The sequence below is a fragment of the Pan troglodytes genome, chromosome 5 (assembly GCF_028858775.2).
Source record: "Pan troglodytes isolate AG18354 chromosome 5, NHGRI_mPanTro3-v2.0_pri, whole genome shotgun sequence".
Lineage (NCBI taxonomy): Eukaryota > Metazoa > Chordata > Mammalia > Primates > Hominidae > Pan > Pan troglodytes.
This window is the reverse complement of record NC_072403.2, coordinates 112342644-112362398: the sequence shown is the minus strand read 5'-3', so window position 1 is coordinate 112362398 and position 19755 is coordinate 112342644. Positions and strand designations below refer to the sequence as shown.

Sequence of the window (19755 nt, the reverse complement as noted above, 5' to 3'; positions counted from 1 at the left end):
GCTGTCATCTTCAGCCTCTAGATATCTCAAGTATACCTTTGCAATGAGCTTCCTAAGATAAGCTTCATACCACAGTCTGCAGTTATTATATATGTTTATTTGTTTACTGTTTCTTCTCCCCAGTATATTATAATCCACACAAGGGCAGGGTTTATAGGTATCTTATTTATTCTTACATCCCCCTGTAGCACAAAGTCTGGTGTATATTAGGAACTCAATAAATATTTATTGAATAAAGGAAGGAATGGAAAGAACGGTGGTAAAATGTACCTAAAGTAACTGAACTAACCTGTTGAGAGGAATTTTTAACTATTTATAATCCTGCTTAAACTAGTTAGCTAACTTTAAAAATGCTTTGAATGTTTACCAGAATGATTGATCCTAGAACAGCTGAAAGTAGACATTCTCCTTATATTGGTGGTAGACATGCTACCAATAATCTGGTAGCATCAGATAACCACCCCACATAAGAAACCTGTAGAGTAGGTTGTTTAATTCATATCTCATCAAAGAGCTCACAGAAGTTCAGAGAATTTGAATTATGTGTTTATTTTCCGCTTAATGAAAAAAAATGAAAAATACATTATTATCAGCACACTAGTTAAATGTTAGGCCTTGCGAGAATAATCCAGGTGCTTGTGGAAGCTAGTTATAGGGCTAATTTTTGCTTGCCTTCTTTTCAAATTCGGATTACTATCATTCCTGATGAGAGTATGCATGGATCCATTTCCTATGGTGGCTGATTAAGGGCTTTGTCCTCCCACCCTGCAGAGACACAGAATACAAAGGGCTGCAGCTCTCCCTGGATCAGATCTCAGCCTCCAAACCAGCCTTCTCCTATACCAGCAGCTCCACCCCCACCATGACTGACAACAGAAAGGGGGCCAAATCCCGGCTCTCCAGCTCAAAGTCAAAATCCAGGACTTCCCCATACCCTCAGGTAAGTGCATTGCTGTTTTGCAACTTTCTTTTTTTTGGCGACATGGTTTGAACTTGAAGTTGAGAAAGTATTAAAACTATTTGGAATGAATTATCTAGTTTTAATAACTAAAACTTCTATAAATCTGGAAGGTTCTCTAAACTATCTGCCTCCTTTTAAAATAACTGCTAGTAAAACTTTGAAATAATTTTGTGGTTTACTGCATTAATATAAAGGTCATGAGAGTCTGGTTGTTGTCAGAACTATAACTTCTTTGTGATTTTGAGGAGATTGATCCTGAATTTCCCTCCCACCCAGTGAGTGACCATGATGTAGCCAGCATAACAAAATACAGGAAACAAGAGCTTGATGTAGAAAAATGCATCTTGGGACAGGAACTAAAGAAGAAGAAAATTAAGAGGGGGAGGCAAAGGATCAAGGATGCATGTTCCCATGCAATTTGAACACAGACTGGCTATTTACTAGAAGGAATGAAATAAAGAGGGTCTTCCAGATGGCAGGAATGGTAGGAAAAGCAAATTCTGCTCATCTTTGCAAGGTAGAGAGAAGATGAGACCCCAAGAAGTATTCCAGAAACACTGCAAGGTACAAATAGGATTCCTGGTTCTTGGAAGAAAAAAAAATTATTTTTCTGTTCAGTCACAGACATATAAACTAGACAGTGTCAAGGTATGTACACAGCTCTCCTGGCCTGAAGGAAGTAGGACAGGACTGAGAATTACCCACTCCCAATATCCTGTGGCCACCTCACCTCCAACCTTCTCTTTTAATAGCATCATGTCATACCTCCTGCAGTTCACTAGAGTAGCTCAGCAAATGCTTCCTGGGCTAGTATAAAACCAAACTGGAGGCTGGGCATGGTGACTCATGCCTGTAATCCCAGCACTTTGGGAGGTCGAGGTGGGGGATCACTTGAGGTCAGGAGTTCAAGACCAGCCTGGCCAACATGGTGAAACCCTGTCTCTGCTAAAAATACAAAAATTAGCCAGGTGTGGTGGCGTGTGCCTGTAGTCCCAGCTACTCAGGAGGCTGAGACTGGAGAATGGCTTGAACCTGGGCGACAGAGGTTGCAGTGAGCCAAGATCACACCATTGCACTCCAGGCTGGGTGACAGTGAGACTCTATCTCAAAAAAACAAAAACAAAAACAAAAACAAACTGGTTTCTGAGTCACTTATTCATCAAGGTGGCCTTTGTCATTTATTTTTAAATATATTTTGTAAGTAAAAATGACAATCCAGTAGGTATAGAAACTATTGTTTTCTTATTTGTCAGAGTTATGTTATTCTGTTGATATCTGTAAGTGTATACTATTTGAGAAAATGTTGTTCACTGAACCAGTGGTCACTAAGAGGCTACTATTTGCTAGATTATTTTAGTGGCTTGGTGTATGAAGATGAGCACAACATGGTCTCTGCCTCTAAGAGACTTATGTCACATGGTCTTCCACAGAAGATCAGGTTTCTTTACTCTGGCAAAAGAAAGGAGAGTAGATGTGTGATGCCCAGATGTTTTTCAGTGTACAACTTCCATTATAAGTACTGAGCACTTAACTTATAAAATATATATTTTAGTCAAAGTCACTGCAGAGAAGAAGCTGCTTCTTCTTCTTCTTTTTTTTTCTTTTTTGAGATGGAGTCTCGCACTGTTGCCCAGGCTGGAGTGCAGTGGTACAATCTCGGCTCACCACAACATCTGCCTCCTGGGTACAAACAATTCTCCTGCCTTAGCTTCCTGAGTAGCTGGGATTACAGGCGCTGCCACCACGCCCGTCTAATTTTTGTATTTTTAGTAGAGATGGGGTTTCACCATGCTGGCCAGGCTGGTCTTGAACTCCCGACCTTAGGCAATCTGCTCGCCTCAGCCTCCCAAAGTCTGGGATTACAGACATGGGCCACCATGCCTGGCCAGGAGCTGCTTCTTTTTATGGAACATCTAATGAGAAGCTTTTCTTATTGCTATCTTGTACATTGGCAAGAGAGTTTTATGGTTTATTTTTACTGCTTGGAAAGATGGATTATGGCTTTGGGTAGTTCTCTCCTTTAATATATAGATGTGTTGGACACATAGATGAAAGAAGAATTTAAATTAGGAGGTACTAAGTAGAAGGAGTTTGTCTATTGTTATATAGAAATTAAGCCACAAAAATAAAGTCTCCCTATTGGACCCCCAAATCCTCACTGTCTAGTCTTTGTTTTCTTTCATACTCAGCTCTTAACATCTAACATTTCTATTAGTTCACTCTAACAGGATGCTAAATGTTATAACTACCATTAGACTACCCCTTCCATGTGGTGAGGGTGGGCAGAAAGGAGTTAACTGGAAAGTTATACACGTTCTATGATTTAAAGAAAAGGAACACAGATGAGTAGAAAGTAGAAAATTTTCTTTTTTAATTTTTTTATTTTATTTATTTATTTATTTATTTATTTATTTATTTATTTATTTATTTTTGGAGACAGGGTCTCAGTCTGCTGCCCAGGCTGGAGTGCAGTGGCAAGATCCTAGCTCACTGCAGCCTCAAACTCCTAGGCTCAAGCAATACTTCCCTGTAGTATCAGCTTTCTAAGTAGCTGGCACTACAGGCACACAACAATGTGCCCCATTAATTTTTAAAATTTTTAAAAATTTTTTGTAGACATGGGAGTCTCACTTTGTTGCCCAGGCTGGTCTTGAACTCCTGGCTTCAAGCCATCCTCCTGTGTCAGCCTCCCAAGTGCCCATTTTTCATTTTTTCTCTCCAAAATTGTTCTTTCTTCTAGAAATGTTCTATGAAATGCACATGCACACACATATGTCCACGTAAGATTTATCTTGAAGTTTGTGTATTTGTTATTGTGGTTAATGCTTATATAAACTAGTCCTTAGAATTTCAACCATACGTCTCATTTGAAATTGCACAGTCGTAAATTAAGTTTACTTAACATTTATGTGCCTAGTTAAAGTTATTCTTTAATTGTGTTTAGATAATCATGGTGCTAAATCGATCATTGATGAGTTCCTACTGCATGAGTTGTTGATAACCTAGAGATCAGAAATGGAACATGCTATCCTTGGTGGTATAGACAGACAAGTGAGCAGGCATTTACAGTGAATTGTCATAGGCTGAGAGTTTCCTCTGGGGCACACTGGAAAAGCATGTTGTCCAGGGCAAACTCATCACCGTTTCTGTTGGAAGAAGCAACTTAGAAGTCCTCCATCTTGGATTCTAAATTCTGAAAATTTTTTTTAAATTAGCTTCTCAAAAATCTTATCTGGTCCAAATTGTTTGTATACTGTTAAGGAATAATTCACTTTTAATTTTCACGCATCATTGCTATTATGTGTTTTTGACTTAACAGATGCTAGCTGAATACCTGCATTAAAAAGATACTTCTCTGGCCATCAAAATAGTTGGGAGTTAGGGGTTGGATTAAAAAGTGCTAGACTATAAGGAAGTGGTAAAAGAAATATCCTTAAGTTTTGCAGTACAGATGAAGTCATAAATTATATACTAGAATAACTATTGTCTAGGAGATGGTGTATACAAAGGACATTGCTGGTGGTGTAAGCAATATGGACTCTGGCCTAGCTGAGGAAAGTGTTGTGAAAGACCTAGCGTCGAGGGTAGAACTCAGGTATATGGGCATAAGGGAGAGGAGAGGGGACTTCAGGAAGCCTAAGATTATGAGGAAATGCAGGAATAAATTGTTAATGTGATTGGGTCTGGAGGTGGAGTGGAGGAGGGTTGGTGACTTTTAATGAGAGCAAAGAAGAAGTGGTATGTTTGGAAACATAGATTGGTACCAACTATATGCTAGGCCAAAGAGTTTAGAGTTTGTTTTTTTTTTTTTTGAGAACTAGTAAAGGTTTTGAACAGGAAATGAGAGGATTAATGTGATTGAAGCAAGGAAAACTATTTAGGGGACAAATTTTAATAGTCTGGCATGAGTCTATGAAGATCTAAACTAAAGTTCTCTCCTGAAATAAAAGGGACTGTAGAGGAAGAATGGATAGAATGTTTTATCCTTTGTTGCTTGTATCTTTTCTTGTCATAAATATATTCTGATCATTATGGATTTAGTTGCAAATTATACTTTTAAAGCTTACTTTTAGTAGTTATTGACACACATATCAGATTCTCCTTTCTGTGTTAATAGCTGCAAAATAAATTCCTTTTTAGTGACTAAATGATAAAGCTTTTAATTGTATTTAATTTTAAATATTTCTGTCCATTTTTTCAAAAATAAGATGACAGTCTTTTTTGTTATCTACATATTTACATATTTTTGGCATGCAAATTCTCATCAAAATTTTCAAGAGGCAGTTTCCAGAGCAAAGCAAAATTGGACAAATCCATAAATCCATAGGGTAATGTCTTGTGCCTCTTTAGCTACTTACATAAATGGTGGTTTAATGATTCTATCACTATTATACATTAGGCTTTTTGCTCTAATATGTATTAGGCATATCTAGATTTCTAACATACCTAACAAATGGCTGACAGTAACACTGCTTTTTGGAATTATTTAGGCACCCTTATACTAATATGCAAGACATGCACAAATTGTAATTTGCTACCACTGTAAGAATTAAAGAAAGAGGAGAGAAACATGAAGGGTGGCTCTCCAGTCAACAAGGACAGGTTTATTTTAGAAAATGAACCTGAGAGGGACTTCTGGCTGAGTTAGGTCAGAGCCACACTGTCTTACAGACTAAGAGTTTTTAAGGATTCAGGGTGAGAGAGTTTATTAGAGGATTGGACTGCTTCTGTGTCTCTTTGTTGTGCTTATCTGGGAGGGAGAGTTGTATGTCTGCTCCCATACATCTTCATGCAGCTGCAGGCATCCTCCTGAGTCTGCTTTTAGCTTCCCTATCTTAGTGAACCTGAAGGAAAAGGAATGTGCTTATTAAGGCCCCCTGTTTTACTGGGGCCCATTGTATGAGGGTAAAGTTTGGCAGTTACCCAAGAGACTTTCCCACCACCTCCCTCTGTGCCCAAGCTGTCTTATCTGTATTTTACTGTCTGCTCTTTCTGGCTGCTTGTAGTTAGAAGGAAAGTGATTTCCTTGAAATGCATAAGGCTAGAAAAGGAGCTGGAACTTAAAGTGGCGGTGTTTGTCCGAGATGATGGTGCTCCTGCTCTGTTAACCACCACTCAGTTTGTCTGCATTAATAGATGAAACTTTAGGTCCCTTTCTGCTATGAGATACCCTTAGGAATGATTTTAGACTTGATTATATTATGGCCATTTAATGAATGACTCAGTTACAAAGGTATTACTTGGGACAGGAGAGGTCAAAATAAAATTGTTTTGAATGGTTTTGGAAAAATTGTAAGAAATATTACAGTTAATTTCCAAAGATTCTGCCCATAGCTACTGTGCTGCTGTATGGTGGCAATCTTACCATTATGACAGTTGTATTTTATTATTATGACATTTGTTATGCTTATGAAAATAGCAATGTATTTTTCATAGTTCTGCTGAATTAGAAAACCTGAGTTTATAGAATTTATTTCAAAGACTTTGTCTGCTAGAAATTGCTGCAATATTTTCTATTTTAATAAAACTAGTTATAGCTACATTAACACAAGTTGGATGTTATCTTGCCATGGTTTCGTCACGTCAATCATGAATAAATTACCTCCTCATTCCAGAGTTTCCTTTTAAACTTCTCACTGGCATGTTTGTAGTTACATTTATTACAGAAAGTGCGTGCCATCCTGTTTTATCATGTCATCCTGCCCTCCTCTTGCCTTTTCCCTAGTCAGTAATAACCAATACACTATATAATTCAGTAGTAACAGTGCCTACAGAAGACTGTATGCTTCTGAAATCTGAAAGTATTTAATCACTTGCTACAGACACACTGTAACACTTGCAGATTTTATTCCACATCTGTTACCTTAAATAATCCCACAGAACCCTCTTAATTTTCATTGCCAGCAATCTGGCTTCCTTTTGGTGAAGGTAGAAACTCTTCCTTTGCAAAGGTTTTCTCTGGTCTCAAAAATATACCAGTGACTACTATGCTGAGAGACTGACTTTTTAAGTCACAGATATCAGAAGTGTCAATAATTTCTTAAGCATAGTTATCCCTTTATACATAGCACTTCTATTGGTATAGCTATTCCTTCATTTCATGTTTTATATGTAACACCCAAATGTGTAATCCTTGACCATTAACAACAAAAATTTTTAATGCATTTTGCCAGAAAAATTTAGGTTATCTTCCTAGAAAGTCTTATATTAGATAGGTTTATTTGTATTTCCTGTCCATGGATAAATTTGAGATTAGTCTTCCTCTCCTGTTGAAATTTTAGGAGATTATTAGAGTAGACCTTTATAATCTTTTTAGATGGTTTTCATAAATGAATCTCAGATTATTATTTTAGAAAACATTTTACTCAGTGGGGTGAGGCCTCTGTAGTTTGGTTTTTACTAACTCTTGCATTTATTTAAATACTATGATGTGCAATAAAGTAATATAGGTGAATTCTTAAGCGACTAGGGTCTAGTTGGGGAGGCAAAGCTAACCTGTTAGAGAGGAATTATAAGATGTCGTTGGTCATAGGGCCTCAAGGCCACAATTTCTGCCCTTTTATTCTCTTGGCATATGACTGAGGCAAGGGGCAGACAGTGGTGTCCAGGGACTGTTGGCTTCTGCCCATCCATCCCTTTTTACAAACAGGGTTTCTCCATGATTGCCTGATGAAATCACATTCTGTTCATACTATTCTCCATTAATTAACTTCCTTGTAACCCCAAATGTATTTGTCACTATCCTGTTTTTCTATCCTGGGTCTCAGGAGGAACCAGAGTGCCTTATTTCAAATAGGTTATAGTGAAGTGTGCTATGAAGGACACACAATCTTGCTGAGTGAATATGCATGGTAAAGGAGCATAGAGAAAGGGAACATTTTAGGAGACAGTGTGCAGAAGGGTAAAGAGGTGGAAGGGAACTAACAGTAGGGATAGGCAAAAGTGGTTGTTTCCAATGCAGTTTATCTAAGCCATTATAGAGAACTTATTTGGCCTTTACCTTGCTTTGGAGCACAACAGTATAAAATAGATATTTATGGTAGATAAAGTAGGTACATGGAATCAGATATAGGATTGTATACCTTTTTGTTTGCTTACTTAAGTGGGTATGTATCTTAGGTATAATATTTTATTGATGTTTACTATCATAACATCATAATACACACTGATACATGGCATTTAGAATGCATTCCTAATAGTGAGAATTTGAAGATGACAAATCTCACAAAAATTAAGTAAATGGATGGCTAGATTTAGTCGCATTAGTTTTCTAAGTAAGGCAGCAGGAATTATTGAATAAGAAAAGAACAATAAAGAAAAAGTGAGAAAAAGTGGCATAAATGAGGAAGGTGAAATTAGACCTAGCAACAACGACATGCTAAAAGGAAGAAATTTTGGGGCAGTAAAGATAAGATTCATGAGGATAGGAGATGTTGCCCGTGGTAACCAGATTGCCTTGGCCACCTAGAGGTCCTTAGCAGATATTGAGTGAGTGCATGAGTGAATGGATGGATGATTCCCACCAAGGTGATGGGGTAGATGGGGAAAGAAGCAGGAGAGTGATGAGACGTGTTAAGTCCTGAGGATACTGTCCTCACCCCAGAGAGCTTATGGATTCAATGGGGAAGATTAAAATGTAAACATCGTTAAAACACATGTAGGATGTAATGAGATAAAGGAACGTGGTGGTGTCAGTGTGGTATCTGTGGTGGTGGTGGTATGTGTTGGGAGTTGACCTGCCCTTCCAGCAATGATCTGGAGACAGGAGTTGGGAGCAGATAGTGAGAGAACCAATAGCCCCTAGGCTTAGAGAGCTCACATGTTAAGGGGAGTTATCAGCAGGATTGGGTTTATCCCTGTTTACAAGATTTGCAGAGGGGCTGCAAGATGACAGTTAATAAACTTCTGGTGTAGCTTGGGTGCCCCTTCAAGGACCAGACTCATGATCACTGTCAACACCCAGCTGTGACTTTCCTTCCTTCCGTCCGTCCGTCCTTCCTTCCTTCGTTCTCTCTCTCTTTCTCCCTTTCTTTTTCTTTTCTTTTTTCTTTTCCTTCCTTCCTTCCTTCCTTCCTTTCTTTCTTTCTTTCTTTCTTTCTTTCTTTCTTTCTTTCTTTCTTTCTTTCTTTCTTTCTTTCTTTCTTTCTTTCTTTCTTTCTTTCTGAGACAGAGTCTTGCTCTGTCACCCAGCCTCGAGTACAGTGGCACTGTCTCGGCTCACTGTAAACTCTGCCTCCCGGGTTCAAGCAATTCTCCTGCCTCAGTCTCCCTAGTATCTGGGATTACAGGCGCCCACCACCACGGCTGGCTAATTTTTGTATTTTTAGTAGAGACGGCGTTTCGCCATGTTAGCCAGGCTGGTCTCGAACTCATGACCTCAGGTGATCCACCCGCTTCGGCCTCCCAAAGTGCTGGGATAACAGGCGCAGGCTACCATGCCCAGCCCAAGATGAGATTTTCTATGCTTTCACCCATTTGATCTTCTTTCCCCCATTGCCCGTGTCCTGGGAGGTCCCTCAGCCTGGATGATTGTAACAGCATCTTAATTTTCTCCCTATTTTGGAAAATTTTCCTCCCCAGTCTGCCATGTCTCCCAGACCATGATCAGAGACCACTGATCATGTTAGTGCTTGGAGACCCACCACTGCCCTAGCTGTTCCTCAAGGTCATTTATAATTGGGCCCTAAATAACCTTCCCCGCATTCTCTCTTGTTGGTCCCCTACCTGAACTTTGTGATCTAGGTAGACTGGCCTACTCACTCTTCGGTGAATGCCTTGTCTTTTTCTGCCCCCATGATTGTGCTTATGCATTTATTTCTGCATGCATTGCCCCTATTTTTCAAAATTCTGCTTAAGGTCCAGATTGAGTGCCACCTCTTTCATAAAATATTGCTGAGTTATATTTCTCCTTTGGACCCCTATTTAGAATAATCTGCCTTCTAGACATGTCATATCTCCTCTCTTGGACTATAATCTCTTTGAAAGTAATGACATGTCTTTTTCATATCCACCTCCCTCCCCCTCCATTCCCCAGCATCCATGTATTTACTCACTAAATGATAATGGAATGAATGAATAAATAAATAAATTTAAAAATTGTGCGGACACTTTGTTAATTGTCTGTGGAGATATAAAAACCCCAAGAAGAGGGGAACATACTGCTGCTAAGAAATGTATAACGTCTGTAAAGAGACAAAACAACCTAGGGATGGTCTGACAAATGCCACATTGTGTAATAAAAATCAAACACCTGAGTGCTGAGGAGGAATTAGATGTGGTAGAATCTAAGGGTTCTTTTGAGAGTAAAACTTTGAATGAGCACTCTCTGTCTCATACTCCAGGGTTTCCAGTCCTGAGCTGGGCTTTCTAGTCTTCATGTCCTCACTGTCATCTCCAGTACAAAATGGAAATATGTGACAGCTGTTATTTACTTTGTATGTGTGTTTTGATAATAAAATAATTGCATTGGCAGTTGAGTGGCTGTGTAGGAAATGCCATTTGACCCTATCTTCCATCTCAGTTACCCATGTTTGTTTATGGGCTCAGCCCTAGTTCCAGGGCTCAGTTCTCATGATAACTAGTCTCTTTCCAGATTACATTCTTATTCTTCTTCTAATAGTTTATATACATTTTTTGTTCTACATCTTTAATAGTGTTATGCTTATGAAAGATAGATTTTCTCCACAATAAAGGGAAAGTATCTTAAACTATTTTCTGTTTGTTTGGCTCAGTTTTTGATATTCTGGACATGAAAGGCCTTGTGAGGGTCATGTTCCTTCATAATGTTTCTTAACTCTTGTTCCCTCCTCACTGTCTTTGTCTGGTTCCAGGCTCTCTGGAAGAGGACATCACATTTAGAGAACTTCATTTGCCTCTTTATTGTTCTTTTGGTCTCTGATCATTCCTGCCAGGATAAGATTCCTGAAATATGATATTCATTATGCCTTACTTTATCTGCTTAAATACCTACAGAGCCACCTCATTGGTTAGAGTATGACATCCAATCTTGACAGTCTGGCCCATTGCCTGCCTCACTCTACCCACTCCAGTCCACCTGCCAACCCTGCCCCCATGTCAGCACTCCACTTTAGCTAGAGTCTGTTTACTCTGCCTGAGGATAACTTGCTCCTCAAATCCTATCCACCCATCAAAGCACAGCTGCAGCTCTGTCTCTCATCCTTACAGATTCCTGGATATATGTCATAATTTATGTTCAGCATGTCACAATTCCATAGTGTAGTGTGGTTTGGATCTGGGGAAGAGTTAGTGTCAAAAAAGAAATCAGGCAGCGGGTGGAGCAACTGTGCTAAATCAAATGGGAAGCCTCTGCTTCTGGCTTAATGGAAGTGATGCTGCAATTTGTGATTCCGCTCCCCAGCTTATAAGAAGAGAGGAGGAGAATGGCTGAATCTACTATCAAAATGTATCTAGGGAAATTTATTTTAACAAAATCTATAGAATAAAATATTATTAAAACTAAAGAGTAAATTTAAAGAGAGCAATGCCTCATTTGGCAGTATATGGTGGGATTTGACCCTTCTAGAGTTAATGAAGTTGAATTTGGATATCTTTAGGTGAGAAATATAGATTTCTTTAATTCTTTCTTCTTTCAGATTTTTTAGGAAACTCTCTTGGCATATTATAGTGCATGGAATTGCTTTGTTTTTCCATAAGGTCAAGGTTCTGATGCAGAATATACATTTTTCTCAAGCTCATGCGGAACATTTTCCAGATAGGTCATATGTTAGTCCACAAATCAAGTCTTAATAAATTCAAGAAGGTTGGACATATATCAAGTATCTTTTCTGACTACGGTTGTATGAAACTAACAATAACAGGAGGAAAATTGAAAAATTTGCAATTTCATGGAAATTAACAAACTCCTGAACAACCAATGAATCAGAGAATAAATAAAAAAAGAAATAAAAAATATCTTGAGATGAATGAAAATGGGAACACATCATATAAAAATGTCTGGGTTGCAGCAAAAGCAGTTTTAATAGGAAAGTGTATAAACACTCACATTAAGAAAAAAATAAAGATTTCATATAACTTAACTTTACACCTAAAGGAACTATAAGGTAAAGAACAAATTAGACTGAAGTTTAGCAGAAGGAAGGAATTAATAAAGATTGGAGCAGGAGTAAATGAAATAGAGAATAGAAAACAATAGAAAAGATAAACAGAAGTAAGAGTTGGTTTTTTGAGAAGATCAACATAATTGACAAATCTTTAGCTTTCTAACCAAAAAAATGATAGGGGACAGAAATAAAAAATTATAAATGGAAGAGGAAATATTATAGCTGATACTACAGAAATATCAATGATTATAAGAGACCCCTATGAACAATTATATGCTAACAAATTGGATAACTTACTCTTCTGGATAAATTTCCAGAACATACAGCCTACCAAGACTGAATCATTAAGGCACAGAAAATCTGAACACATCATACCTAATGTTAAATGACAAGTTAATGGGTGCAGCACACCAACATGGCTACATGTATACATAGGTAACTAACCTGCACGTTGTGCACATGTACCCTAAAACTTCCCTAAAACTTAAAGTATGTAAAAAAAAAAGAAAATCTGAACACATCAATAATGTGTAAGGAGATTAAATCAATCATCAAAACCCTCCCAAACAAAACAAAGTCTAATATCAGATGACTTCGCTGGTGAATTCTACCAAACACTTAAATAATTAATGCTAATCTTTCTCAAACTCTTCCAAAAAATTGAAGAAGAAATATTTCCAAACTCATTTTACAAGGCCAACATTACCCTGATACTGAAGCCAAAAAGGACACCACAAGAAAAGAAAATGACATGTCAGTAACCCTGGTGAACACAGACACCCAAATTCTCAACAAATTACAAGCAAACAAAATTGAACAACATATTGAAAGGATCATACACCATGATCAAGTGGGATTTATCCCTGGGATGCAAGGTTGGTTCCATCCACAAATCAATAAATGTTGTATACCACATTAACTGAATGAAGGATAAAAATCATGTGATCATCTCAATACATGCTGAAAAAGCATTTGATAAAATTCAGCATCCTTTCATGATAAAAACTCTCAACAAATTAGTATAGAATAAATGTAACACAACATAATAAAGTTAATATAGGGCAGGCTACCGTTATACTCAATGGTGAAAAGCTGAAAACTTTCCCTCTAAGACCAGGAATAAGAAAAGAGAGAAATAGAAAAAAAATTCTCAAATTCATATAAGACCAAAAAAGATCCCGAATATCCAAAGCACCTCTTGAGAAAGAAGAACAAAGATGAATGCATCACACTTCCAGGCTTCAAACAATATTATTATACAGAGCTATAATAATCCAAACAATAACAGTACCAGCTTTAAAACAGACATATACCCCAGTGGAAGAGAATAGAGACCCCAGAAATAAACCCACATATATATGATCAACTATTATTTGACAAAGATGCCAAGAATGCAAAATGGGGAAAAGAGTTTTTTCAATAAATTGTGCTGGGAAAACCAGATATCTACATACAAAGAATGAAATTAACTTGAATGGATTAAAAACCTAAATGTAAGGCCTGAAACTATAAAGTTTCTAGAAAAAAACATAGGGAAAAAGCTCCTTGACATAGGTCTTGATAATGATGTTTCAGACATGACACCAAAAGCACTGACAACAAAAGCAAAAATAAATCAGTGGGAGTACATCAAACTAAAAAGCTGCATAGCAAAAGAAACGATATAATGAAAATGCAGCCTTTGGAGTGAGAGAAAATATTTGCAAATCATGTATCTGATGAAGAGTTAATATCACAAACATATAAGGAACTTGTACAACTCAATAGCAAAATAAACAAAAGAGAAAAGCAGAAAAAAGAAAGAAAAGAAGAAGGAAATATTTGATTAAAAATGAGCAAAGGACCTGAATAGACCTTTTCCTGAAGAAGGCATACAAATGGCCAACATGTACATGAAAAGGTGCTCAACATCACTAATCATCAGAGAAATGCAAATCAAAGCCTCAATGAGATATCACCTTGTACCTGTTAGAATGGCTATTATTTAAAAAGACAAAAGGTAAGTGTTGACAAAGATGTGCAGAAAAGGGAAACCCAGGCAGTTAGTGGAATGTAAATTGGTACAGCCATTATGGAAAATGGTATGAAAGTTCTTCAAAAAATTAAAAATAGAACTATGATATGATTCAGCAACTTCACTTCTTATATACCTGAAGGAAAAAAAATCAGTATGTTGAGATGTCTGCACTCCCACGTTCATTGCAGTGTTATTCAAAATGAAGACATGGAAACAACCTAAATGTTCATTGATGAATGAGTGGATTAAAAAATGTATCTATGTACAGTGAAATATTATTCAGCCACAAAAGAAGGAAATTCTGCCATTTGCAACAAAGTAAATGAACCTGCTAAGTGAAATAAGCCAGATAGAGAAAGACGAATACTGTATGATTTCACTTATATATGGAATACTGTATGAATGGATTAAAAAGTATATATATACAATGAAATATTATTCAGCCACAAAAGAAGGAAATTCTGCCATTTGCAAAAAAATGGATAATCATGCTAAGTGAAATAAGCCACATAAAGAAAGATGAATACTGCATGATTTCACTTATATGTAGAATCTAAAAAAATCAAACTCATAGAGAATGATAGTTGTCAGGGCTTGGGGGGTGGGGGAAATGAGGAGACGTTGATCAAAAGGGTACAAACTTCCAGTTATAAGATGGATGTGTTCTGGGGATCTAATGTAGAGCATGGTGACTATAGTTAATAATATTGTATTTTACACTTGAAAGTTGCTAAGAATAATCTTAAGTTTTCACACCACATGCACACAAAAGGTAACGATGTGAGGTGACGAATGTGTTAACAAACTTGTTTGTGGTATTCATTGCACAATGTATACGTACATTAAATTTATGGTGCTGTATACCATAAATGTATACAATTTAGTAGTCAATTATACTGCAGTAAAGCTTGAGGCAAAGGTTCTGATGTATATTGTTTAATATAGTTTATATTATTATATAATATAATATACATCTGATGTATATTGTTTAATATAGTTTATATTATTTTAGTTTTCCTCATTTTTACTGTACTTGACTTAGAAGAAGAAAAGGTAGACTTATCCTTCCATTCACAGTTGCTCAACTTGGTGGAAGGCCTTTAAGCTTCAATTTCTTTTTACAAAATTACAAATCTGATAGACCTCCTCTTTCAGCCTGCAGAAGGTTGGTAATATGCCTGACAATCTGCTGGCCTAGTTCTAGGACACTCCCAAGAACAGCTTGGGCAGTCCATGCTTTGTCCAAACACAGAATAAAGCAGTAGAAGACCAAACAAAGCTGCCACAAGGGGTTGGAGCAGGTGGCACCACCTGTACCCATCTAATTCAAACCCATTTAATCTGCCACTTACATATGAAAAATCAGAGAGTGAGTCAGAGCATCAGTGAAAGGATCAAAGTGATTCTGGCACATGCCTGAAGCCCATCATGAAAGATGGGCTACTTTAAATTAAAATTACTGCTACTGGTTCTGGAAATCCAGGATTTTACCCAGTGGGCTAGAACTATTTCTACATTATCTATGCAAGTTGGGATGTACTTAATCATTTACAGCCGTGGATGCCATGACATAAAGGACTTAATTAAATACTTATTCTAATTTATTGTTACCTGATTAAAATATTCAGTGCAATGAAAATGCTTGCAAGTCTTTAAGACATCACCTTTGGATTTACAAAAGGGATGGATTGTAGATTTCATGGTTTGGGAACAACTCTCTCCATATGGAATCCTGTAGGAGATTCCTTATAGAGTTACACTGAAGGAAACTCAGCCCTGGGTCCTGCGTGCTGATTCCCTTCCAGCTGCACATCACCCTGACAGCTAATGAGATGTGGACTATGGTTACTTTTCTGTGAGAAAAATGAGTGAACCAAATCCCAGGAACATTTTTGTAACTTTTTTTGGGGGGTGGGGTGGATTAAGAGAAGGCCTATGACATTTCAAACCACATTTGAGGCATATTTTTAAAACTTCCCATGTTTCTACTTCATGAAATATATCAGAGAATTTACATGTATAAAAGATTTCTTGCCAGAATATGTTTTTGAGCTAAATATGACTAAAACATGGATAAAAGGTAAAAAAATCACAATAAATAATAGATTAAACTATAAATGAATCAAATTATAAAATAATGGGGAGAAATCTTGTGAAGAAATACTTTAAAATTGGTTTTGGGAAGCTGATAATTCATATTATTCTTTAAAATGAAGGAAGAAATGGACAAAATATTTAAAACTTTTATTAACTGAATTTTGATTCAGTATTTACCATCTAATTATTTATAGTATAAATGAGTATATTTACTGCTCAGTTCCTCTAGCAAAATTATCCTCAACTCTGGAATGTGACTCAAGGTTGATGTAATTTTTCTTTTAGAATATATTCTCCAACTTTTCCTGAAGTTTTTTTTAAAGCTTAATTCTTTAGGAACTATATGTAATTGAATTAAATTTCATAAACATATCTCAGGAGGGTTCTTTTCCAATGCTAAAAATTTGTGAGACTTGTCTAGAAATCATATTATACTTAGTTTTTATTAATATATATTATATAGATTTATTTTTGCTGTTTACTAATAAGATAAATTAGAAATGAAATGGCAGCAAAAATTTCTATTATTTGTAGGAGTGCAGGAATGTAGAAAATAATTTCTACTTGATATTCTCTTTGCAGCTTTATTTAGTTGTATTTTCTAGGTACTAAAATTTTTCAAGTTAGAAATGAACTTTATTATTTGACTGCTGTTCAGCTACGTTATCACAGGCAAATGGTTTCCATCAGCCTCTCAGATTAGCAAAATAAGTTGCATTATTGTCATTTAAAAATACATTTGATTCTGACATTAGTTTTTCTCTTACTCCTGTGTTTATCCTTGAGAAAACTCCTGGCAACTTCCAATGTGTGTAAGCCAAAGCCATTCTTTATAGTAAACAGTACTCCTGTTTGAGGGAAGCATCCCGAGAAGTGGGGGTTATTTTAACGGACATGCTGTATTACTTTAATCTAACCCTTTCACCATCTGTTCTTCCCATAACAGTGAATGAAAAAAAAGAACATATTTCATGTTTCAGGGTTACATTAGTAAAAAAAAAAAAGATAAAAGTGATTTAAAAGCATGCATATGTTCTTAGTACAATGCAGTCTGCATCTGTGATTTTTCTTTTCTCATAGTTCAGACACAAATCAAGAGGAAAGCTGCTCATGCCTGATAGAGTGAAAGTTTTTCATGAAAAACAGGACTTTACCAGAAGAGGGTCTTTTTATATATTTTACAGCTATAAATGATAAAAACCTCAATGAGCTGCCAGAATAAAAATAGATAACTGTAACATCTATTGTTGGAACATCTGGCATTTTTCCTGGGCTGGGTGGTTGCTGCCACATCCAGATGAATGCAGAGCACCTGTCTGGAACATGCTGTTGAAGCAGGAATGAATCTTAACGACCGTAATCAAAAGAAGAATATCTGTGGGTGTACTTGTGGTATGAGACTGTTTGAGTGATTAGAGGACATACCTAAGGGTGTGTGGAGGTGGTTTACGGGGTGTAGAGGCTGGAGAAAGTCCCCTTTGTAAAAAGATTCTTGGGGACTTGAAATCTATTACTGCATAGGGGGTAGGACACTGTTGTCTTTCTTATCTAAGTATAGTATATTGAAGTATGGGACAGTGAAAAGAGTAAGAGTTCTGGAATTACATGTCCCCTCTTAAACTTCACAATCATGCAACTTTGGGCAAAAAAATTTTTTGAACCTTATTTGTTATGTCTGTAAAGGGATTAATAATACTTTTAAGATGTTGTTAGCATTTAATGAAACAATGTGTACGGAATCTGCATAGTGATGAATGCATAGCAAGTGTTTTATAATGGTAACTATTGTTGTAATGGGTATTAGTTAGCATAAGCAAATCATATAGTAAGTTGCTTCTTAATACATCACAGTTCTTTTCCTTTTTCCTAAATAACTTATTTACTAAGGGAAACAGTAATGTTTTCCTTCTTTGAACTCCTATTTTGTTTTTCTCTCTATTCAGGTCTTTGCCTTTTCTAAAGTGTATTAAAGTTATATTCTGTGCATTATTTATATCCCTCTTAATGTGAACACCTTGAAGGGGGGGCTGTATTTCTCCTATCACCTGGCATGCCGCCTTGCAAAGCAGGCACTTAATAAATATTAGAATGAATGTTAGAATGAATTTTTGTAAATAGATCCCATTGGGTGCATATTAAGCCCCAAGGGATGGCTCAGGCCTTTAACCTGATGAATTATCAGTCTGTTCTAGAAGGAATGATTCTGTTATAAGCTGAATTCCAGAGGAGAGCTGGGGGACTGTGGATGTCATCTGAAATCCAGATTTGGCAGTCATGTGAGCTTTTTGCTTGCCAGCCTCAGCCCACCTTTGGTGGCTGGCATTTGGTTGCATGTTTCATGAGAACAAGGGCATCCATCATCTGACTCATATTTTAATTTGCAAAATGAATGCTTGTTTTGAAAATTAAAACTTAAATATGAAATTGAGGTAAATTAAGGTGCACAGTATTCAGAATGACAAAAAATTTTCTAAGAAGAAAGAGGTTTCAGGAAAATTAAAGCTAGATTTTTACTGAACTTTCTTAATTGATATAATCTAATGAAAATAAAGGAATAACTCAGTTTCTCAGCTTTAAGTATAAGAGAAAACATTGTTATCTTTTCAAAGGAAGAAAAGCAAATACTCTCTAGCTCATAAAGCATGACTGTTTTACTTGAAAACAGTCAATACCGGCCGGGCGCGGTGGCTCACGCCTGTAATCCCAGCACTTTGGGAGGCCGAGGCGGGCGGATCACGAGGTCAGGAGATCGAGACCATCCTGGCTAACACGGGAAACCCCGTCTCTACTAAAAATACAAAAAATTAGCCGGGCGTGGTGGCGGGCGCCTGTAGTCCCAGCTACTCGGGAGGCTGAGGCAGGAGAACGGCATGAATCCAGGAGGCGGAGCTTGCCGTGAGCCGAGATCATGCCACTGCACTCCAGCCTGGGCGACAGGGCGAGACTCCGTCTCAAAAAAAAAAAAAAGAAAAAAAAAAAAAGAAAGAAAAAAGAAAAGAAAATAGTGTCAATACCAAGAAAGGCTAGGAGAACCATCCACAGGCTTGCCTGAAACCTAATTGACCATGATTCTCCCTCCTCGCCACTCTTAAAACACATCTGTAGGCTCTTAATCAAAGTGTAAATGATAAAAACTGTTGGTACCAAACTACCTTCAGCTTTGAAAACTGGAGTATTTGGAAGAAAAGGCCCTACTATTTAGATGACTGGCTAGTGGCCTGATTTCTTTCTGCAGTTGGGAATATTGATTTTTTTTAATCCTTTAACATATATATCTTATCTTTTCCTGCCTATAAGATGGTACTGAAAACATGGTTTTTCTAGACAATATAGTCTACAGCAGAAAATAATTTTTACAAGATGGTAACCATTTCTGTTTACCTAAATGAAAGTGATTAATCAAGGACCTTTACATGACACATACATATCTGTACCATTTGTATTTTTTAGTGCTGTTATACATATTATTTATTTGATTCTTACTGCAATCCTATAAGGTAGTCTGTTCCTATTCTACAAATGGGAAAACCAAGGACCAAGAAACGTGATCCTTTGCACAAGTCATATGAAATGGCAGTAGATCAGGATACGCCCATGTC

At 36.9% G+C, this 19755-nt stretch overlaps 1 protein-coding gene across 3 annotated transcripts in view; it reads left to right on the top strand.

The window, feature by feature from the left end:
• SIM1 (SIM bHLH transcription factor 1) overlaps window positions 1-19755 on the top strand; it is a 79314-nt gene that overhangs the window by 42670 nt on the left and 16889 nt on the right. For all 3 annotated transcript variants that reach the window (XM_009451680.5, XM_054685526.2, NM_001081488.1), the window contains 1 exon segment: window positions 772-940. In XM_009451680.5, coding sequence (XP_009449955.1) covers window positions 772-940 — 169 coding nt within the window.